This window comes from Heliangelus exortis, chromosome 2, assembly GCF_036169615.1.
Source record: "Heliangelus exortis chromosome 2, bHelExo1.hap1, whole genome shotgun sequence".
Lineage (NCBI taxonomy): Eukaryota > Metazoa > Chordata > Aves > Apodiformes > Trochilidae > Heliangelus > Heliangelus exortis.
The window spans coordinates 221,368-242,752 of record NC_092423.1 but is presented as its reverse complement, the minus strand read 5'-3'; the positions used below and the strand labels follow the sequence as shown (position 1 = coordinate 242,752).

The window sequence follows — 21,385 nt, the reverse complement described above, 5'->3', positions numbered from 1 at the left end:
ATCCTGCTGCACTTCAGCCAGCCAAAGCAATTTACCTCTTTCAGGTGAAGTAACCAGGAGACCAACACAAGCAGGAGCTGAGATGCTGCAGCTTCTCCCTGTGTCATGGAGATGTTGACTCTGGAGTGCTGATGGCTGCTTGGCTGCTCTGTCCAGGTCGTGCTGAGCTGTTCTGGACCTGAACCCTATCCAGCTTTAGCTGCTGGGCAGTAAGAAGAGCAGGAACATGGACAGTCTCAGCTCCTTGGAGTATCTGAACAGTCTCAGCTCCTTGGAGTATCTGGGCTCACCACAGCCTGCAGGCATGTTGGTGGTAGTGCAGAAAGGCACAAGTCCTCACGCTGAGCCTGGGGCAGGGCAGGGTACTGCAGTGTGTGGTTTGCCCCGGGGGTCTCCTGGTGAGCAGGTGGGCAGCAGAAGTAGGCTGGATGACCCATGTGTAGCCTCAAACCAGAAAGTTCAGGTCCCCTGCGACATCCAGGCTGGGAGATGAAGGTGTCTCACACCTGCTCTGAGCATAGTCCTGTTGAGCAGTATATGTAATTTATATTTATTAAAATGGAGTCTGAATTTATTAGATTTATCTCCCTTAATTGTCAAGGGTGAACTATTTCCCTGTGGATAAATAACAGCAGAAACACCCTACCTTCTGTGTGTCAAATGTAGTAAAAACCAGAGATGGAAGAGCCCTTGTGAGGGGGACATGGGTTGCCCCTGGGTCAGGCAGCTATTCTCTGTCCCACTGTTGGGTGTTTTTCTTGCCAGGAAGAGGGAAACTGAGCCCCAGGGAGCCAGTCCTGGTCCAGCTGCACCAGGAGGGCCTGGACTCTTCTGGGGCAGGGGGAGAGCTTGTTGAGTCCCCAGCAGTCCCACTGCTGGAGGGTGCTGCCTGTGTTAGAGCTGCGATTGCTTCCCTCATGTCAGGTTCTAGGAACAGGGAGATGGAGGCTGGGACTTGATGGGATACACTGGGTTTTGCAAAGAGGACAGCGAGCTGGCCAGGACAGAAGTGGGCTGGGAGCAGAGGTGCCGTGTGTGCCCTGTGGGTGGGTGGACTGGTGAGAGGCAGGAGTGTATTTCGGAGAGGGTTAACAGTGCAGCAAGGGCTCCTGCGCCTCGTTGCCTTCCCCGGAGTCTGCATTTTTATGCTGATTGGAAGCCTGCACTGTGTGTGCTGCTGAAATTGAATGTCAGGCTTTTGATTTTGTTGCTGGTCTCTAATGAAATTTGACATTTAATGGTGAGTGCAGCGGCAGCGTGTGTGTGTGTGATCGGAGCTTGATTAGCGCGCTCTAATTGACAGTAATTAGGCAGCTCCCTGATTGTTTCTAATTCTGCTATTAATTGTAAGGAACAGTATGATTGAGGATAAATTTGGTGCGTTGCTGCTGGGGATGCAGCTTCTTCAGCTCCGTATCGGAAGCCTATTGAGACCATCATGCTTAGGTTCCTGAGTGTGGCAACCCCAGTAACCTCATCTGGCAGCATGGTGCCAGGGGGGATCAATGCTTCTGAAGCCACAGCACAGACCTCAAGGCCTGGGTCTTCACCTCCACCCTGGGAGGGCTCCCCAGAGCACCTCTTGGGATGGTCCCTGCCCAAAACACTTGCTCACCCTGCAAGGACACTGCCACTGAGCAACAGGAATAGGGGCTGAGGACTGGGGTCTCAGGCTGACCCCAGGGATGTCAGGGCTTGTCCTGGGCTTGTCCTGACCACGTCAGTGCCAGCACTGTCCCTGTGTGACCATCCCAGGTGAATCCCAACACAGAGTGTGTCTGTCCTGACCCTGAGCCTGAGCTGCAGCGGGTGTCAGAGCTGCAGGGGTGCTATGGGGCTGGATGTGGGCACTTTTCGGTCTCATGGGGCTGTGCATTTCAAGCTAGGCCAAGCACAGGGGATGTCTACAGTATGGTTGGTTTGCTCTAGAAAGACCAGACTGTCACTGTCTTGCTTTACATCACTTTCTTTATCTTTGTTCCCAGCTAACGGTACTGCCGATTCCCTCAGCTCCAGCCCGAACATTTCCAGTGCTGCCAGCCCGAAGCTGGAGCCACCTCCATCACCACATGCAAACAGGAAAAAGCATCGCAGGAAAAAGAGCACAGGGACAACTCGGCCTGATGGCCCCAGCACAGCAGCAGAAGGTAGGACAGGTCTGCTGCCTGAGGGCAGCTCTGCTGGCTCACAGCACTGGGCTCCCCAGAGTCCTGCCCGGGTTTGCTGGGGTCCTGGGGCTTGGAGCTCTTCTTGTCCCAGCCAGCCTGTGCTTAGGTAGTATGGAACAACCTACTCCGCTTGCTCTGCCCTTGATTTCTCACTAGGGCTGGAAGCAGGACTGCCATTGTGCCCATCACTGCACATACTATTAGTGCTAATAATAACAGTATTAGTAGAGCCGAGTGCATACCACAGAGTTAAGGTGTGCTTAACAATGCTTAAGGTGAGCAGGCATTTTCTACGACAAGAAATTTCAGGTACAGGAATGGGCTGCCCAAGGAGGTGGTGGATTCTCCATCTCTGGACGTTTTTCAAATGAGACTGGAGGTGGCACTCAGTGCCATGGTCTGGTAACCACACTGGTAGTGGATTAAGGGTTGGACTTGATGATCTCAGAGGTCCTTTCCAACCTGACTGATTCTGTGATTCTGTGGAAGAACCTATTTCTGTTGGCTTGTAAATTTGCCAGATTTTAATAATATAGAAGACCTCTGCTGGCTCTCTGCCTCATATTTTTAGAAAAGTTTATCTACTTCAGGATATCTAAATTGCTTTGCTGATGACAAGTGTACTGATGGCTTTTCTATTGAGAAATGTTGGTGCCTCTGCTGTTTCTGAAGAGGGACATGAAGCTTGGCGGGGAGACTGCAGGGCATGGGGAGGTGCAGATTTTCTGTGAAAAACACCCAGATTTGTCCAGGTAGAGAGCAGCCACATTCTCCATATTCTGCATCTATGGTTAGCATCCGTGGGAAAAGTGATCTTCAGTTTTAAGGTTTGACTTCATCCTAGGTTTTCCTGTCCCACAGCACTCAATAAGCCTTTGTACTAAACCAGAATAAAGATTTATTTCAGGTGGCTAAAGGCAGGGGGAGAGATGTAAAGTGCAAGTGTTTGGAATTAATGGCTACTGTAGACAAAAAGAGGCAACTTTACCCTGTACAGATGTTAACCTGTAGCTAACAAAGTGTTCTGCAGGTGTCCTGGCATCTTGCTCCAAGTTACAGGTCTGTCTGCAGCCCAGTAGCCCAGCTTTCCCCTGACACAAAACCCCTTCTCAAGTTCTTGCTCTTAGGAACGTTGTGATGATGTTCTACACAGAAGTTGGCAGTTCTTCTGTTCAGTCCTTTCTGGTGTAGGTATCTTCATCTGAAAAACCACTGAGTTTAGGAAAGACTTCCCCTTTGCAATGATTGATTCGGGCATCTTGATCATCATTTGAGTCTGTATCATACATGGGATGTCTGATGGAAAGCCAGAGCTATCATCTGTATTTGCAGTTTGTTAAACAACTGCTGTGTTCTTAGCTATGGGTAGATGGTGACTCATTAGACATGTTACTGCCCATCCCCATCCTCAGCTCTCTGTTTGCAGTCCTCAGACCAGTGCTTTGGCAAAAAGAGAAACATGTATTCTTTGTATGTTGGAAAGTGGGATACCAAAGAGTAGAATGATGTTGCACCTATACATGAGACTAAGAAAGTATGTACCGTTTCCCATCCTGTAAATAATGCTCCAAGAGAGCATGAAAATACTAGACAGAGTTCTAAAGAAAGTCCCAAAACTGACTTGGGTGTGGTGAACATACTTATGATGGGAACATTAAGGTATCCAACTTGTAGAATGAAGGCTGAGAGGCAAAGGACTGAAGTTTTCAGTACTTACAGAGGAAGATATCTGGTTGTGCAAGATACCTGGCTGTCCACCGTAGCTGACGAGGGCATGAAAAGGTGCAAAGGCTGGGATCTCAAGTAGCACAAAACTGAATACTTGTAGTGGAAAAAGTAATTAAACATGGAAACACTTTTGTGAAGCAATAATGTGGACTAACCCCTGCTCAAAGTCTTCAAATTTAATTTCTGCAAGATGTGTGTGATCCTCCACTGTCAGAATCCCTGCGCTCTGCATCCAGGCAAGCAGGCAGGCCAGTGATTGTCACCCTCTTCCTTGGAGGAGAAATGAATCTTTGAGCCACCACAGCTTTTCTCTCATTTCACAGGGAATTTTTTCAGACACATGCTTGCTCTTGCTCTCTTTTCCTGTGTGTCAGTATCCCTGGAAAGAGCAGTGACCAAGGCTGCACATGACGATATGGTGCCATGTGATGTGTACGAGGATGTCAGGATATTTTTTTATAGTCTCTGCCCTGGATATACCTTGACCATGGGAGGTGTGCTGGGCAGAGGTCTTCTGCTGTCTGTAGTGATATCCAGGCCCTGCCTTGGGTTGGTACAGTTAATTGAGAGCCCTGTCAGGTGCTGGAGTAATGTAATTTTTCCCTACTATGTGCATTACTTCGCATTTATCAACATGGAACTTCATTTGCCAGAGAAGTGTCAGTTACCAAACTTCATTTGTCACTGCACAGACCTTACACACAGTCATTCCTTCTGCTGCCAGCAACCTTCTGGTACCAGAACCAGGAACATGAAAAATACCTCCCCAGTGACCCAGCATGCTGTTCACCCCACTCCATGCAGCAGTTGGAGGGGAGCAGGGAGGAGACCACTGAGAGGAGTCAGGGGAGAATGGCAGCATCACATGAGTGATCTCACTTCTGTGTCTCCAGCTTGACTCCAGTCTTTCCAAGTCCCTATGTCTTTCCCCAGCTGAGTGCAGTGTCCACAGGCTCAGCACCTTAGGCTGAGATGGTAAGAACCAACTGCTCCAGGGCACTCGCTTTGCCTTCCACATGGGATATTGTAGGGTGGGTTTTCTGGCTTTTTAGTTGGCTTTTCAAAAACTTGCCTTGCATTTTTATTTTTTTTTTATGTGATCTACTCTGTTAGAAAACTGAGCTGGGCACCAGCTCTGGGGACCATGATAGCTTGTCACCAGGGCCAGGCAGCCCAGGGCAGATGTGGAGGAGTGACCCTGGGACTGATGCTTGGGCTCTCTGCTTCCGAGGCACCCAGGTGAGCACCAGCCTGGAGTCACAGCGGGTCACTGTCCTGCCCAGCAGCCTGTTAGTGGTGGAAACTAGCAGCAAGCAAATGAGAGATAAGGAGCCTCTGTCAGGTCCCATTCTGATGTCTTTATGGTCAGCAACTGCTTTCAAGTGTGAACCCAGGGCTGAGCATTGCCCCTCATCATGGGCATGGCTGATGACTTATGTCATGGCCTGGCGTCCATAAGTATGTTTAATTCTTCCTTGAATGTTTTAGCTCCTTTTTGAATAGTTTACAGCCAGATTTTAGTATGATCTGAGCTCTTTGCTTGCACACAGTCAATATGGTGAAGGTATGAAAATCACAGTGCAGAGAGACAGGCTGCTACTCCTCGGGGGGAGTCCACCACCTCAGGAGGAGCATAGGGGACAGCCCAGCCACCGGAATGGATGTGCTGGTGTGGGAACCACCCCAAAGCCAAGCAGCCACGTTGAGCTGGGCACAGTGTCAGGCTCAGCTCTGCACCCAGCCCCATGTCTGCGTCTGCAGGGCACAAGCATCTCCAGTTAGCATCCTGGGAAAGTTGGTGAGGTCTGGGGATAAATTGCCATCAGTTTATCTCATTTAGGAGGTAATCAGAGCCAGGGACGTGCGGAGCAATTGAATCTTAGTTGTTCTGAAGTATCATAAATCAAACGAGCTGTTGCTTTTTTACATGGTCGCATGTTAAAGAGAGCGCAGTGTCAGGTTGCTAGGGAGCATCAGCAAACTATGGCAAGCGTGGTATTGGGCTGCCGGGGCTGTCACCAAAGCGGAGAAAGGCATCTGAGGCTGTCAGGGAGCACCCACAGGCGGGAAAATGTGGTGTCAGGCTGTCAGGGCATGGTGCAGCAGCCTCAGGAAGAACTTGTCACTGCCATGGGGTTGCAGCCTCAGCCTGTGAGGACCATCAGGGACATGAAATAAAAGCCCAGCAAAGGGCTGTGGCCAGGAATGCCCCATGCTGCAGCCCAGCCCTGGGCCCCTGCTGCAGCCAGGCCTTCTCTGTGCCCCTCAGCCCATGGCTCCTCTTTGGGCAGCCGGGAAGGCTCTGGGGGGAAGCAGGCATGTCTGACTGCAGGAGCACCTTCACGACGCTCCCTGCACCAGCATCCCCACGGCTGCCAGAGCTCCAGGGATAATGAACTTCTCATGTGCTTAAAGAGTGATGCAGGGTGCATGGCGAGAAGCTGACAGCCCCTTAATGTGCTTCTCAGTGGCGGCCAAACGACGCGGTTTTGTCTTTGTTTTTTAGTTTTAAAACCCACGGGAAATTGATGGCCAGTAAAGAGTTGTGTTGGGGCAATGTGCGTGATTAATACCAACTGTCAGGGCCTGTTGGAGACCGATCTCATGAGCCAGGAGTGCGGGGTTGAGCTGCGCTTACCAGATTGCTGGGGATTCCAGCTGCTATTGCTCAGCTCCCACCAGCCCCACGCAGCTTGTGTCACCCGCGTGCTCCCTTCACCAAGCCTCTTAATTCACAGCTAACAAGTCGCTCTTGCTCATTACAGCCCTCGCGAGCTCCCTGCTCTGTCCTGGCGGGAGGAAAGCAGCCCATGCCCAGGCATCTCCTGACAGATGCCCCCCCAGTCTCCCATCAGTCTGTTCCTGGGGGAACAGACTCTGGTTCCTGGGGGAACCTCGTACAGCTCCATGTTGCCCCTCTGAGAGTCCCCCATGCACGCCCAGCATGCCTTGCAGCAAACCTCCAAATGCACCAGGAAGCCCACACATCCCTGCCCTCCCTCCTGTCCCCTCAGGGTCACCCCCTGTCCCCAGTGATGCAAACACCCAGTGCAGCCCCTCAGCTGCCTCCCAGCCCCATGGCATAGTGTGCACTGCACCCCATACTGCAAACCCCCCCATTCCCAAATACACAGAAATGAAACTCCTGGTCCCTTGCTGTGACCCTTCTGCATGTCAGCACACACCCCGCAGCATCCCTCAGGAGCACCTTTTCCCAACCTGCAGGCCCAGCTGTCTCTTTTGCTGTCCCACCTGTGCACACACATGTGTGGCTCTCTGTGCCCTCCTGTGCAGGTCAGTGTCCCCATCTCTGCTGGTGTGGCCACACAGAGCCCTGCCACCCCTGTGCCCCCAGGGGTGCCCAGCATGTCCCCATGGGCAGGACAGTCAGTGTGGGGCTGGGGGGACCTGCCATCTCAGCTCAGGGCACTCTGGGGTCCAGGGGCTCTGGGGCAAGGCACCGAGTGCTCTCCATAGCCATGCTGTGGCTGCGGCTCTCCCAGCAGCTCAGTGCTGTGGAGGGGGCCTGTCCCCATTGCACTAATACAGGTTAGGAATATTGGGTTTAATGATCTGCAAAATGAGGAGGCAGCGAGCTGACATTTACGAATGGTGCTGCATCCTTCTCTTCCCAGACGCCTGCTAATTTGTTGATATCCCAAACACCTCATAATGATGTGGTACAGTGCAGCTTGCAAACAAGCATCCCGAGGCTGCAGGACCTGCTGGCTGCCCAGCTCCTGGACACTGTTCGTGGACTTGGAAGCAAGAGAGTGGAGCTGTGGGCCAGGGACTCCCTGCACCAAAGACAGGACCAGCCCTTGGTTCCCTGCTGTGTGCTCCACACGCTGGAAGTGAACCCCCCACCTCCTCCCTGTGTGACCACCCCTCGCTGGGGCATCCAGAGCCACCTAAGCTACCCCAGCTCCAGGTGGGAGAATGGGTGGGAGCAGGAGAAGGGCCGAGCACAGGAGCTGGGATGGGGCTGGGAACAAGGGACAGTAGAGGTGAGAGGAGACTTCTGCTTCAAGAGCAGGCGCATGGCTCACTGTGAGCTCTGCTTCTCTTCTGCTGATGTTGAGTGGGATTCCTGGACTTGCTGGGATGCAGGGGTAGGTGTCTCACACTGTCCTGCATAGGACAGAAGCTGCATCCCCTCTGCTCAGGAAAGGAGCTGGCTGGTGTGAAGGGCTCTCCAAGCCTGCTTCTGTCCACCCCTGTGCTGAGGTCCCTCCTGTCCAGCCCACTGGGGTTGGAAGTGGGCTGATGGAGGTTAGAGAATCACATCCCAGTGTCCTGAGTGCTGGGAGAAGCACTGCCCTGCCATGCTGGGTGAGGAGCATGGCAGTGGCAAGGAGGTCATTGGTTCAGCCGTGTCCTCCTTCCTGGCTATCCTACCCCACTGCAGCTCCCTGGGGAGGCACACAGGCCTGGGGCTTCATGGTGCGCCCAGAGAGAAGCAGGGTGTCCATGTGGAGGGAGGACTCCCTGGACTCAACACTGAGGTCCCTGCAGTGGGGTCTGCGGTCTTGTCTGGGCTCCTCTGCGTTGATGGGGGTGTAGCCTGAGTCCCAGAGCAGGACGGGTCCCTGTGCCCATCCACGTGCTGGAGCTAAGGTGGTTTTAGCCACCCAAATGTGCCGTTTCTGCCCAAAACTGCTCTTCCTCCCACTGAGAGCAGAGAGGAGAATCTTGGCACAAGGGGCAATGGCAACACCCCCAGGACTCCACTCCTCCCATTCTTCACCATGCTGTTTCACATCTCCAACTTCCCCTGCTGTTTCCACAGGTGACCATGACAGATCCACCAGTTCTGGGCATCTTGGCTCTCAGGCAGCTTTAGGTGACAGAGTTCTGACCTACCCTGGCTTCTTGCTGGGGCTCTTCCCTTACCCTCCTCCTTTCACATTGTGCTGGTGCCTGGCAGTGCCTACAGGATATTTTCACCTCATCCCTGCCCTGTCATGCAGTGCTCATCTGCTGGCCCTGCGGAGATGTTTCCTCCCATGGTGGCTTGCTGGCAGGGGTGCTGCTGGCTTCCCTCTCTCAGCAGAGCTGAGGTGTCACAAGGGCTGACACCTGCCTCTGGTTGCTGCAGGAGTCCTCAAGCCCCCAGATGGGGGTTCAGTTGCTGGTGGGGTCCATGTGCAATGTGACCCCAGCCCGTCCTGGCTGCTGCACAGTGCCTGGCTCATTTTGCTCTCATTTGGAGCACTCGTTGCTGGGCGGTGTTGGAGCTGGGTCATGGGGTTAACACCCATTAGCAGAGCTGGCTTGTACCAAACTCTGTTCAGCAACTTTTCACAGAGCTCAGTCTTTAAAACATCATCAAAAAATCATCAAGAGAGAGAGAGACAAGCATATTCGTTTCCACTGCCCACTAATTCTAATGGAGCCAGTGTAATGGACTCCCACCAGCACGCCTGCAGGGCCACAGAGATGGGCTCTGCCTTCTGGCCCTGGGACAGCCCCTTTGTCATAAAAAGTACAGGCTGGAAAGGGCTGGAAAAGCTGGAAAGTGCTCCCTGGTCCTGTAGGAGCAGCTTCCTCCAGGACCTTCACCCTGTCCAGTTTTAGCTGATGACCTCTGGGGCTCTTTTGGCCACTCTGTCCACCAGGGAGGAACCCATGGCCTGCACATGATGCAGGGGAGGTTGTTCAGCCAACAGAGATAGTCACACCTTCTGCCTATGGCCTCTTCTTTGTGCTACCCTTTCACCTGTCCAGAAATGTCCCTGCCACATTAAAAGTGTGTGCCTCCCCCCAGAAAAATCTGAGAAAGCTCCATACTTTTCCTAAAGCTATGACTTGAGTCTGGTTCAACTCATATGGGCCTCCCATGGAGCTCAGGAGCTCATCTCAGAGCATCCGGGGAGCTGGGTCCACACACTATTCGAAGCTGTTCAGAATCCTCTATTTCCTTCCCTTATGCCAAATCCTGCATGCAGGGTTGCATGGGATCCCAGGGTGGGATCCTGCAGCTCACACTCTCCTGCCACAGCTCATGCCTCCTACAAGATCTGGCCTGGGACCTGCCGTTCATCCTGTATGGCTGCAGGGAAAAAGAGGTGGTGAATTCGCTTGCTAAAGAAGCTTTAGTGTAGAAGAAAAACTGTTGTCCTTTGTTAGCTCCTCCTGGGCTCTGCAGAGAGCAACAGGCCCTTTGTTCAGGGTAGGGGTGGAATCCTTGAGGTACAAAGGGGAAAGGAGGTCCTGTGACTTGTGAAGCCTCTGCTGGGTCTTTGGTCTTACTGTGACTACAATCAGGGCTGGGACCAAGCAGCCCCAGGGCTCCAGGATGCCCCCAAGCAGTAACAGTGGGAAAGTCTGTCTGAGTGGGGTTGGAGCCCCAGAAATTTTGCTGTTTGCTCATGGTCAGGTGTGGGCAACCCAGCAGGGACCCCAGCAGGAGGAAGAAGGCCCCTCCTGTCAGCATCCTGAGCAGAAAACTGGGAGACAGGTGATCAGGCACCCAAGGGCTTGGACAGGATTCCTGCCTACCCATTTGGTAAGGTGGTGCTGAGCAAGGAAGAGAGAGCAACAAGGATGATGGAGGTGTGGCAGGAATCCTCCCAGTGTCCCGGGGGCTTGCTGCTGTTGCAGTGGCAGCAGAAGTGGCTCAGTAGCAGAGAGCACTTAAAGTTCATCCAGGACTTCCCAGGTGCCAGTGGCTGGCCTGGGGCCTGCAACACAGAGACAGCAGCTGCAGGTGGCTTGGAACAAGGATGGGAGAGATTTAAGGAGAGGAGAGCCCATTCTGATATATTGAGGTGCTCCAGAAGTGGCTCTGTTGAACACTACATCCAGTCCTGGCCTCCCCAGCTTGAAACAAGAAACTACTGGAGAGAGTCCAACGGAGGGCAACAAAGATGACTGGGGGATTGGAGAATCTCTCTTATGAGGAAAGGCTGAGCTGGAAATCATTGGCCTGGAGAAGAGGAGGCTGAGGGGAGACTTTATCAGTGTCTGCAAGTATCTAAAGGGTGGGTGCAAGGAAGATGGAGCTGGACTCTTCTCAGTGGTTCCCAATGACAAGACAAGGGGTAGTGGGCGCAAGGTGAAACATAGGAAGTTCTCTTTAAACATAAGAACAAAACTTTACTATGAGGGTGACAAGGCACTGGCACAGGCTGCCCAGGGAGGTTGTGGAGTCCCCTTCTCTGGAGATACCAAAAACCTGCCTGGATACCATCCTGTGTAATGTGCTATGGGTGATCCTGATTTAGTGGGAGAGCTGGACTAGGTGATCTCTAGAAGTCCCCTACAGCTCTGATGATTCTGTGATTCTGTGTGCCTGGTACATGTGGTGGTGCATGCAAAGGGAACAAGATATGGAAAGAACTTGAAAGAGAGGGAGGGCTGTGCTCTCCCACCAGCCCCACTGCAGCTTTGCTCAAGCCTCATCACATCCTTCCTCACCATCATCCAGCTCAGCTGGGCAGCCCAGCAGCAACTGAGGTTGCTGTGCCCTTGGTGGGACCCAGCTGGTGGCCTCTGCACCCCCTCATTAGCTCTGCTGGGGTGCTGTGGGCTGCAGCAGGTTCTTGAACCATTGCCCTCCTGCTGCTTCCCTCCACAGTGAGAGGCTCCTCGGACTGCAGCTTGCAGGGAGATTCTGGCAGAGGAAAGAATCCCTTCAGACCCTCTCTGCTCATCTCTCCTTCTCCAGACTCTGCCAGGCTGGAGGCTGGCACAGCACTGCTTAGCTAAGGAACAGCCTTGGTCTCCTTGCTGTCTCTGGAGCTGTGCAGTTGACTCCCTGCTTTTAATAGAGAGCTGGGAAGGCACATTATGGAGATGAGGGTGTTATTTGCATAACGCTAATTAGGTAATTACAAATCATTTTGCTATGAGCTGAAGCGTGTGCTGTGACATAACGTTTATTAGTCATTCCATTCAGGCCCCGCTTAGTTAAGTCATTTACTGCACTAACTACTGAAGTTGGCAATAAAAAGTAAATGCTGGTGCTGGGGTGCAGACTGGGACGGGCCCCCCACGAGCACCCCAGCCCCGTGCACCCACTCAGGGCAGCCCTGGCTGGGGCCACCTTACAGCAATCCCAGCAGTAGCCAGAAGGGGAGACCACATTTTACACCTTAGTTTTCAGCAAGTTCTTGGTTGTTTTGGGGCCATTTGGGGGACTGAGGTGCTTTTGCATGTTTCTGCTGTCCCTGTCTCACCGCTGTCGGGTCTCTGTGACTTAATGCTCCTCTGTGGGAAGAGTGGCTGTGTCCTGTCGTGTGGCCCCATGGAGTTCCAGCAGCTTTCTCCAAAGATGGGATGTACAGGACACAGAGAGCAGGGCACAATCAGCTTTCTGCAAGGCTGGCAGACCCCCTCCTTTGTGGACCCATTTCAGCACACACCTTTCTTTTCCAGAACCAGATGAGCCATTTGAGTTCATTATCGTGTCCCTGACGGGCCAGACGTGGCTCTTTGAGGCCTCAACATCAGAGGAGCGAGAGCTTTGGGTCCAGGCCATTGAGAGCCAGATCCTTGCCAGCCTGCAGGGCTGTGAGAGCAGCAAAAACAAGGTGAGGCCTCAGCAGAGTCGTGCTTTGTTCTGGCATCTGCTTTGCTGCATCCGTCCCAGTCCCAGCATTTCTTCTCTCTCCAGGCTGTATCTCATCCTGATCCCTCTGCCCAGTCAGGGTTGTTTCCATCCCTGGGGCTGTGCTGCTCTTCCCTAGGTTTCATGTCACCTCTCTCCATGTCCCCTCCCACACCTGGCTCTGTCCCCACATAATTCTCTGCATCCCACCAGCGTTGGATCCTCTGCTGTCTGCTCCCTCCTTGGACAGTCACCTCTGTCACGTTTTCTCTCCACCTCTGTCCCACCATCCCCTGCTTCTCCTGTGCACACCCAGCTACGAATCCATGTTCCCTCTGGACCCTGTTCTCTGAGCTCCCATCCCAGGCACCCCTCCTACATGAGTGAGGTGCTCGTGGCTCCTGACAAGCTTGTGGAGTGGCCTTGAGAGGACACGAGGCAGGATCATTGAACAGGGTTTGTGTGTGTTTTGTCTCAGGCTCGTCTGGGCAGCCAGAGCGATGCACAGGCTATGCAGGCCGTCCGGACCGCACGCGGGAACAGCTTCTGTGTGGACTGCGACGCTCCGAGTAAGAACCACAGCACTGGGTAGGGAGGGGGACATCACCCCAGCCACCTCCTCTGGCCCCAAAGAGACCCATCCTGTGGGGCTTTCTCATCCTCTCCTGCAGTTGACCCATTCTTCAGGGATGGGGGACTGACCCACTTGCCACGCTGCTCCAAAAGCCCTCACTGACCAGCCTGGGGTCCTTGCTGCTCTGCTGCTGGGGCACTGGGCTTGGAAGGGGTCTGGTGGGCAAGTGCCTGCAAACATGCGTCTCCTAGATTGTAGGAGACAGGCTGGTGTGTTCATGATGGTACTAACTCTTTTCCACTGATCTTGTTGCCCTCAGATCCAGACTGGGCCAGTCTGAACCTGGGGTCCCTTATGTGCATTGAGTGCTCCGGGATCCATCGCAACCTGGGCACCCACCTGTCCCGTGTGCGCTCCCTGGACCTGGATGACTGGCCCAGTGAGCTTCTCATGGTCATGACGGCCATTGGCAATGCCCTGGCCAACGCCGTCTGGGAAGGAGCAGTGGAAGGCTACCCGAAGCCCACCCCTGAAAGCAGTCGGTAAGGGAAATGGGGACCTTCAGAGATGGCCTTTCAGACAACCACAGCAGGAGGCTTTATGGCACCACAGGAGGTTGGGAGCAGCCATCTGATCAGACAGAGAGGTGGGCAGGGATCCTCGAGGTACTCCGGTGTTGGGGATCCTGCCAGTTCCCTGGGCACTGGAAGCCTTGTTCCACCGTCCTGGTGGCCCAGCTGGTCTCCATGGCCAGCCATGGCCATGTGGTGACTGCTGGAGCCATGGCTGGATGCAAAGCAGAAGGGGTTAACAGAGATGGCTTGGCAGCATGCTGCCGGGGGGTCTCAAGGGTGCGTCCCTTTCAGGCCCTTGTCTGTCCCTATCGGAGCGACTCTCCTGTCACTCATCCCAACAAGAGCCCATTCTGTGCCTTATCATCGGATAAGAGCAGGTCAGGGGGCGGCAGCAGTGAGCATGCTCAGCACAGGGCATTGATGGCCGCCCGCCAGATGCAGATGGATAGAATGGCAGCAGATAGCAGCGGCACAGCACACATCGATCCGCCTGGCCCCGCAGCCCCAGGCGGGATGGACGCTGCTGCAGCTTTTGTTTGCACCAGGCGAGACGGCAGTGGCGATAACGTCCCTCCCGCAGCACTGGGCCACCGTCTGCGGCTGCTAACCTTTTCTTGCTGCTGGCCATGGCCCACGCATGAGCGTGGGACAGAGACAGTCCCCGCATTGCCATGTGATGGGCTGGCAGGAGTGTGTAGGGGAACCATCATGGAGGTGAGGGTGTTCCTGTGCACAGTGACCAGTGTAGGGTCTGGGTGTGTGACCCAGCTGCTGCCCATGCACAGGGTATGTGGGGAGCTATGGGGAGGCACAGTGGGGCAAGTGTGTCCAGAGAGCAGTGTGCCAACCCCAGGGACACCTCTGCTTGGGGGGCACAGCCCGTGGCAGGGACCGTGCAGGATATGCCTGGGTGTGCCAGACAGGGTGCATTCAGGGTGGCAACAATGGTACACATGTCCCTTTGTATATGGGGTTGGCCCACTTGTGACAGTGTCCCATCTGGCAGGGAGGAGAAGGAGCGATGGATCCGGGCAAAGTACGAGCAGAAGCTCTTCCTGGCTCCTCTGCCTCAGTCGGACATCCCTCTGGGGCAGCAGCTGCTGCGGGCAGTGGTAGAGGATGACCTGCGCCTTGTGGTGACGCTCCTGGCCCATGGCACTAAGGAGGAAGTGAACGAAACCTATGGGGACGGCGATGGACGCACGGCACTGCATCTCTCCTGCGCTATGGCCAATGTTGTCTTCACGCAGCTGCTCATCTGGGTAAGACAGGACCCTGCAGCCACCACCACAGCAGTTCTGGCCCTGTGCTGGTTCTTCTGTCCCTGTTTCCAGGTCTTGGGACACCCTTCATCCATCCCCCTCCCCTGGGTTCCCTAGTGCCTGCTGGGACTCCCCTGCCTGCCCTCCATTTTCCTTCCTCTGCCCACCCCAGTGCCACACAGACCTTGGGCCTCTGCTGGTGTTCTTGCTGTGTCTTGCTGATCTGGCTACTTTCTCTCCACAGTATGGGGTGGACGTGAAGAGCCGGGATGCTCGGGGCCTGACCCCGCTGGCCTATGCCCGGCGAGCTGGCAGCCAGGAGTGCATCGACATCCTGCTGCAGCATGGGTGCCCCAGCGACAGCGCTGTCACCACACTGACCCCCAGCCTGCCCCGCCGCAACACCAATGCCAACAACAACTCCTGCGCTCTGGTGCCGGAGCTCAGCTCCAGCCCCGGGGCTCTCTAGCTCCTGCCAGGCCCTCCAATCACCACACCTGCCAGCCCTGACTGGGGCACCAAGGCCACAGGAGAATCACAGCCAGGCCACCCACTGTGCTTGCCTCCCCACCTGGACCCCTGTACTGGCTGGAGGAGCCAGCAGCTCTGCTCTCTGTGCTGCTGGGGCATCTGTGCAGACCCAGCACTGCCAGGGGCTTCCTCACAGTCCAGGGGATAGGGGCTGCAGTATAGCCCGTTCTCATGACTGGTACAGGGGGAGGAGAGGCAGCTTCTTCATGCCCCCAACACACACGAATGTGCTGTGAGGCTGGAGGCAATCATGGTGCAGGGCCCTCACTCCCCTGCACAGCCGGTACTGGGGAGGGCGATGGCTGCACCCGCTCTCCCAAACCGCAGGGCAGTTTGGGCACTTCCCTCCTTCCCAAGCTGTGCATCCGAGTGTGGGGGCAGGTGGGGGGCAGCAGGAGTTGCCTGTTCCCCCTCCTGCACCTCTGTGCTCCTGTCTGCTTCTGGTTGGGTGCAGGGAGGGACCCCCTCTCTGGTACCGCTCCCCACGTGCTGATGCAAAGGGAGCATCTCTCCATTCAGCCCATGGATGAAGGCCTCTCCAGCCTCCCTGGTGACCTAGAGAAGGATGATCACCCCAGGATCCCCAGCTGTGTCTGTCTGTCTGTAGAGTCACTGTTCAAGCCCCAAAGCCATACAGTGTCTCCACTGGAGCATCCCTGCTGGCTCCCGCTGCTTCCCAGGCGGGGCTGGTCTCCGGCAGAGCCAGAGGAGAGAGATGAGTCTCCCTTTGGTTTTGGGCCAAGTCTGCAGCTGAGTGCTGGAAACCCAAGGCTTTGGACACTGCTGTGGAACGTATCTGTCACTTGTGTATAAAATGTACATTGGAAATATTTATATGGACACTCTGTATATACTGTTTCTTTGCCATGAGTTGCCCTGTGTGTGTTATCTGCAGCCAAGGAGATAAAGGCCAATAAAGCAACCCACCTCCTGCCAGGCCAGCTTTTCTGTGTGCTGCCCTTGGGGCCTCCTATGCAGCCTTCAGTCTCCTTCTTGCCCACTCTACAAGTTCCAGTGGATTTCCAGCCCAGACTGACATTCAGCCCTTTCTCTTCCAGCTCAGGAGCTAGTAAGAGCAGTCCTGTGCTGAAGCGGAGCCCTTGGTGGACATGTCAAAGTGTGGGGACACAGAGGGGAGATGTGTCCCTGGTCAATGAGCTTGATATGAGCCAGCCATATATGCAAACAGCTGAGAACCATGTCCTGGGCTGTATCCCCAGCAGCATGACCAGCAGGGCCAGGGAGGGGATTGTTCCCTTCTGCTGCATTCTGGGGAGATTCCCCCTGGGTGCTGGGTCCAGCTCTGGGGTCCCCACCACCAGGAGGACATGGAGCTGTTGGAACAAGTCCACAGGAGGCCCTCGAGATGTTGCGAGAGCTGGAGCAACTCTGCTCTGGAGCCAGGCTGAGAGAGTTGGGGTTGTTCAGTCTGAAGAAGAGAAGGCTGCAATGGGGAGACCTTAGAGCACTTTCCCCAACCCCTCCACCAGTCTCTGGACCCATCACTGTGCACTGGCTGTGCATGCCAATCCCCATCCCAGTCCAAGTCTTGGGCCCAGCCCAACCCACCTATGCCTAGATCTGACCCTTGTCCATCCTCAAACCCCAGCCCTTCGTGGGCCCAACCCCAGCCCAGTGCTGGGTTTGGTTAATTTCCTGGCAACTGCATTAGTGGGAATGGAAGCAGAGGGACGGCAGCTCCTCTGGGGCCCATTAATCATCCCCCTCAGACAAGCTGCCTTGATTACAAGTGGCAAGAAATTCATTAGGGCTGCGGCTCTGACAACTTTTATCTGCGCGGCTGGATCTGACTCATTAGGCAGCCAAATTAAAGCCATGATGGGCCCTGATGAAATTCACTGCTTGTTTATCTTGTGCGATCTGATACATCTGCCCATACATCATCTCCCAGGCGGGATCCCACCCAGTCCAGCCCTGGCACCTCCCTTCCCATCCCAGCCCAGCTTTGACCCCCCCCCCAGCAGACCCTGCCCGGACATAGCCCAGGCAGGGGGCTCCAGTCAGACCCCTCACCTGCCCCACACTTCATCTTCAGGGCTGGGTTGGGGCTGGTGTGCCACCAGGAGCCATGTGAAGTCAGCCCTGGGGCTGCACTGAGCCCACCCTCCAGGCCAGGGGGTGCCAGTGGGGGTGTGCAGCCCCTTCGGGACACCCTCAGCCCTGCCCATGTCCTGCTGGTGGTCCTGCTTCCAGCACACAGCCCCATTGAGGCAGATGCTTTTGCCAGTAAATGGTTGCAGGGGGTTTGGGGCTGCCCCCCCTTCTTGTGTACAGGGGAGGGAGCACCAACAGTTGTGCCCTGTGCTACTGCATGGTCCAAAGAGCCAAATTAAAAGCACTTTTCTCCAAGCGATGTGTGAGCAGGAAAGGCCATCCTGGGGCACAGTGGCCTGGAATCCAGACCAGCTGCCCCAGTGCAAAGGGGTGTGCCTGCCATGGGTAGTCTCCAGGCTGTGGTATGCTGTTACCATCCCCATCAGGAAAGGGTTTGTGCTGAAGGAGGGGAAAAAAACACCTGGCAGTGGGGCCAATCAGCCCTGCTTCTTTGCTAAAGGGGACAGAGTTCTGACACAATGTCCCAGGTCCCTTGGCCTGTGCTTACCAAGACGGGTCACCAATATGCTCCACTGCAGCTCCTGCACCCGTTCTCATCTCAGTGTCTGGACAGCTTGTGGTTGCAGAAGTGTCACACAAGTCCCTTCAGAGCCCTCAGCCTGAGAACACTGGCGCACGCTGGTGGGCTGCACAAGGTCCAGTATGAGCAGGCCAGTGACACCTCTGCCTGGGGACAGTTTCGTCAGTGCTGGCAATCCAGGGATCACCAAGCATCGCACTCCCATGAAGTGCTTCATAACTTGTGTGCATCTGAGTGAGCAGCAGCACAGCAGGCTGTGGCTACAGTCCTTCTCTCTTCCCAGGCCTCAGTTCCAGCACACCCTTGATCATTTCTTTTATCTTGGGTCATTTTACTTTCACACTGAAGATGCACTCTCCACCTTTTGGACTCTGCTGTCAAGGCCATCCTGACCAGGCTACTGACACTACAGCTGCACCGCAGACTCCATGTGCAGCCATGGAGCTGTCTGTACAGGAATTGAAGGAGGTCAGGAGGAACTGATGATGCTTCACAGGGGCCAGACTGGTAGAAAGGAAGATTGTTCCTTTCCTGCCCTCATGCAGTCAGAGGTACAGGTTTGTTACAGCATTCCTGCAGTGAAGACACTCACATTGCACAGTGGAATTTGCCTCCAGGGGTGTGCTCCCTGGACCACTGACCCTCAGACAGGGCTGTGCACCCTCCCCTCAGGTGGGCACATGCAGTGCCAGCCATGCCCCCATGGCCAGACACTCCTGACCAAGGGCAGGAGTATGGTGAGCTGCTCTCTGAAGGCAACCTGCAGCAGTAGGGATTCCCTCACAGCACAGCACAGCTTTCTTCTACCAGGCCTCAAGTCTGCTGATACTGGGGTCTGAGAGCCCATCACAGCCCCTGCTTTGCACTGACTTTGGAAAAAAAAAAAACAAAAACCAAACCTCTTCTGACCTCCTGGGAACTGCTGCATGAGCCACCAGCAGATCAGGAAAGCATCTGAGTGAGCCCTGGAGAGGCTGACTAATGAACAACAGAACTAGCACCATGTTGTGGCCCATTGTATCTTCCTACAAGCCTGTTGTTAGTGTTAGGAACCAGCTTTGTTGCACTGAAAACCCTTACCTGAAAGGGAACCACTGAGTCAATAAATGCCCTGTGGAATGTAGTAATTTCTTTCTTGGTTCTTACCTTGGTTCCAGGTATTTACCTGGGCAGGTCTGGGTAGAGAGAATTCCCCTGAAAATACTGAAACTGTCTTCATGAGGGCTACATTAGTCTTGTTTGTACGTGTGTATGTGTGTATATCTATCTAAACAAATGCATGTCCATGTATATACATATCTGTGTCTACATCTGTATCTACCTCTTACTCTACACCTACACAAGTGTGCGCGTTTGGGTATCCACATAAGAGTCCCTCCACCACCACTCCAGTTCACTTCAGGACACAATGGAACAGACAGAAAGTGACACATGGGAAACTCCAACTAGACAGAAGGGAAAAAAAAAATTACAATGAAGAAGGTGGTCTGACACGGGGAGAGGGGCCAAAGAGGTGCAATCAGGATCCTTGGAAGTTCTGGAAGTCAGCTGGGCAAGTTCCTTAGCATCCTGCTCTAGTGGGACCACCTTTCAGTAGGTATTGGCTCAGAGACCTCCTGACGTCCCTTTCGTTCTGTACTGCCAGAGTCTCTCCTTAATACCCTGTTTTCTATCAGTGCCCTCCTCCCACCCACCTACCCCAAGCTGAATGATGCAGCACCTGCACCTCCAGCTGTGTGGCAAGCTGCACCCTCTGCTTTTGGGCTCTGGTGCTGGCGGTGGTGTTGTATCCCCTTGGTGCAGTGCAGGCAGTGTCATCCACTGCACCCACTGCCATGCTGCAGTGCTTTGCTCTGCACTGCCCAGGAGGCACCAGGCTCTCTGCCATGCACGAGGCTGGCAGGGGAGCTCTGAAGGAGCATGGTGCTGCTCCCCAGCAGCCCTGGTGACAGCAGTGAGCCTGTCACCTCCACCAGAATGAGCTGCATCTCTGGCAGCTATCAACATGGCTTCTAGTGGGGTTGCATTGAGCACTGACTCTGGGGCTGATCAAACAAAATAGCAACAACAAAAACAGTGCCAAAAGCCAAATAACTTGTAAGAAGCTGAAAGCTGCAGGTCTCCAGCCCAGTCTGTGAGGAGCCAGAGCAGGGCTGCTTCGCACACAGTCATGGTTGGAGATGGCATGGGGAAAGGTCAAAAGGATAGGTTCAGAACACAATAAACCAGTGCTATATCTGGGGCAGAGCATATCTAGTGCCAGCAAGAAATACCAAGTGAGAATAAGGGGGTTCTTGGACCCTAGAGTAAAGTTTAACTCCTTTCACTGTCACTGCCCCAGCCCTGGAGCTGAGGACATTTTTCATTGCTGTGTTTAAGCCCATCCTGTGGTACCGTGCTGGGTTGCAGTGGCACAGGCCCCTCATGTGGACACATTTATAGTGACAGAGCACTGTTGATTGCACCACAATTGCTTTGTCCTGCCCCCTCTCCTCTGCCCTCAGTCCAGGTGTGCTGCACCAGTTCATGTTCAGGAGCTACTGTAATGGCTGCACATGGCTTGTGATACCTTTTTGCAGCCAAGTAGCTCAGGTAAAGTGCTATTCTCTGCCTCAGACCAACCCAGACCCAAGTAGGAAGAAGCTTGGAGTATGTGAGCTGTGTTCTCAGGTGCAAGGCAGATCTGCTGTTGTATGCTGGAGGGACCTGCTAGCTCCCCTGAGCACAGAAAGACATTTATCTCCCGTGATCCAGAGTGAATGCCAGCAGATGTTGCTGCCTGAGCAGGCCAAACTCATGCTGGGGATGCTGTGAGCATCACCAGGCCAGGCAGCTCCTGAGGGTGCCTTCTCTTTTCCAGGTTGGTGGTGCAGGGGATAGGGGCAGAAGCTCCTCCTTCCATGGCTGCAGGCAGCTGGCTGTGCTCTGCTGCCCCAGGAGGTGCTCAGAATCCACACCATGAACCATCTCAGGACCTGCAACAAACCTCTTGTGAAAGAAGCACCCACCTGGGACATCCAAGAGCGTGGCTCTGTCCTCATAGCTGCTCTGCCCTGAGTTGTGGCTGTCCCCATGCAGCCCAGCTGGATCCAGCAGCTCCAGGGCAGGGAGCCAGCCAGCTCCCTAAGGGTAGGGGACTCTGCAGGAGAACTCAGTTGTGCCTGCTGAGCACTGGTCCCACCCTCCAAAGTAAAATAATTCACCTGCTAAAGAGGGGAGAGCCCTGGGGAGGCAGCACTCCACCACAGGCACCGTGGAGATAGATAGGCCAGGCCTTGCTGTGCCATCAAGGAGGGCCTCCATGAGGGTGAGGTCAGCTCTGACTGCCAGGGATGTTGCC

General features: G+C 54.5%; 1 protein-coding gene and 1 long non-coding RNA gene across 4 annotated transcripts in view; one reads left to right on the top strand and one right to left on the bottom strand.

Annotated features, from left to right (window-relative positions):
- Positions 1-16,325, top strand: part of AGAP3 (ArfGAP with GTPase domain, ankyrin repeat and PH domain 3) — a 120,065-nt gene extending 103,740 nt beyond the window's left edge. For all 3 annotated transcript variants that reach the window (XM_071734422.1, XM_071734421.1, XM_071734423.1), the window contains exons 13-18: positions 1,986-2,147; positions 12,276-12,430; positions 12,926-13,016; positions 13,341-13,563; positions 14,603-14,858; positions 15,103-16,325. In XM_071734422.1, the coding sequence (XP_071590523.1) occupies positions 1,986-2,147; positions 12,276-12,430; positions 12,926-13,016; positions 13,341-13,563; positions 14,603-14,858; positions 15,103-15,327 (1,112 nt within the window). In that variant the 3' untranslated portion in view covers positions 15,328-16,325. The remainder of the gene's footprint in view (positions 1-1,985; positions 2,148-12,275; positions 12,431-12,925; positions 13,017-13,340; positions 13,564-14,602; positions 14,859-15,102) is intronic.
- The window catches only part of LOC139791910 (uncharacterized), a 75,671-nt gene that overhangs the window by 12,050 nt on the left and 42,236 nt on the right, over positions 1-21,385 (bottom strand). The gene's annotated exons all lie outside the window — the stretch shown is intronic.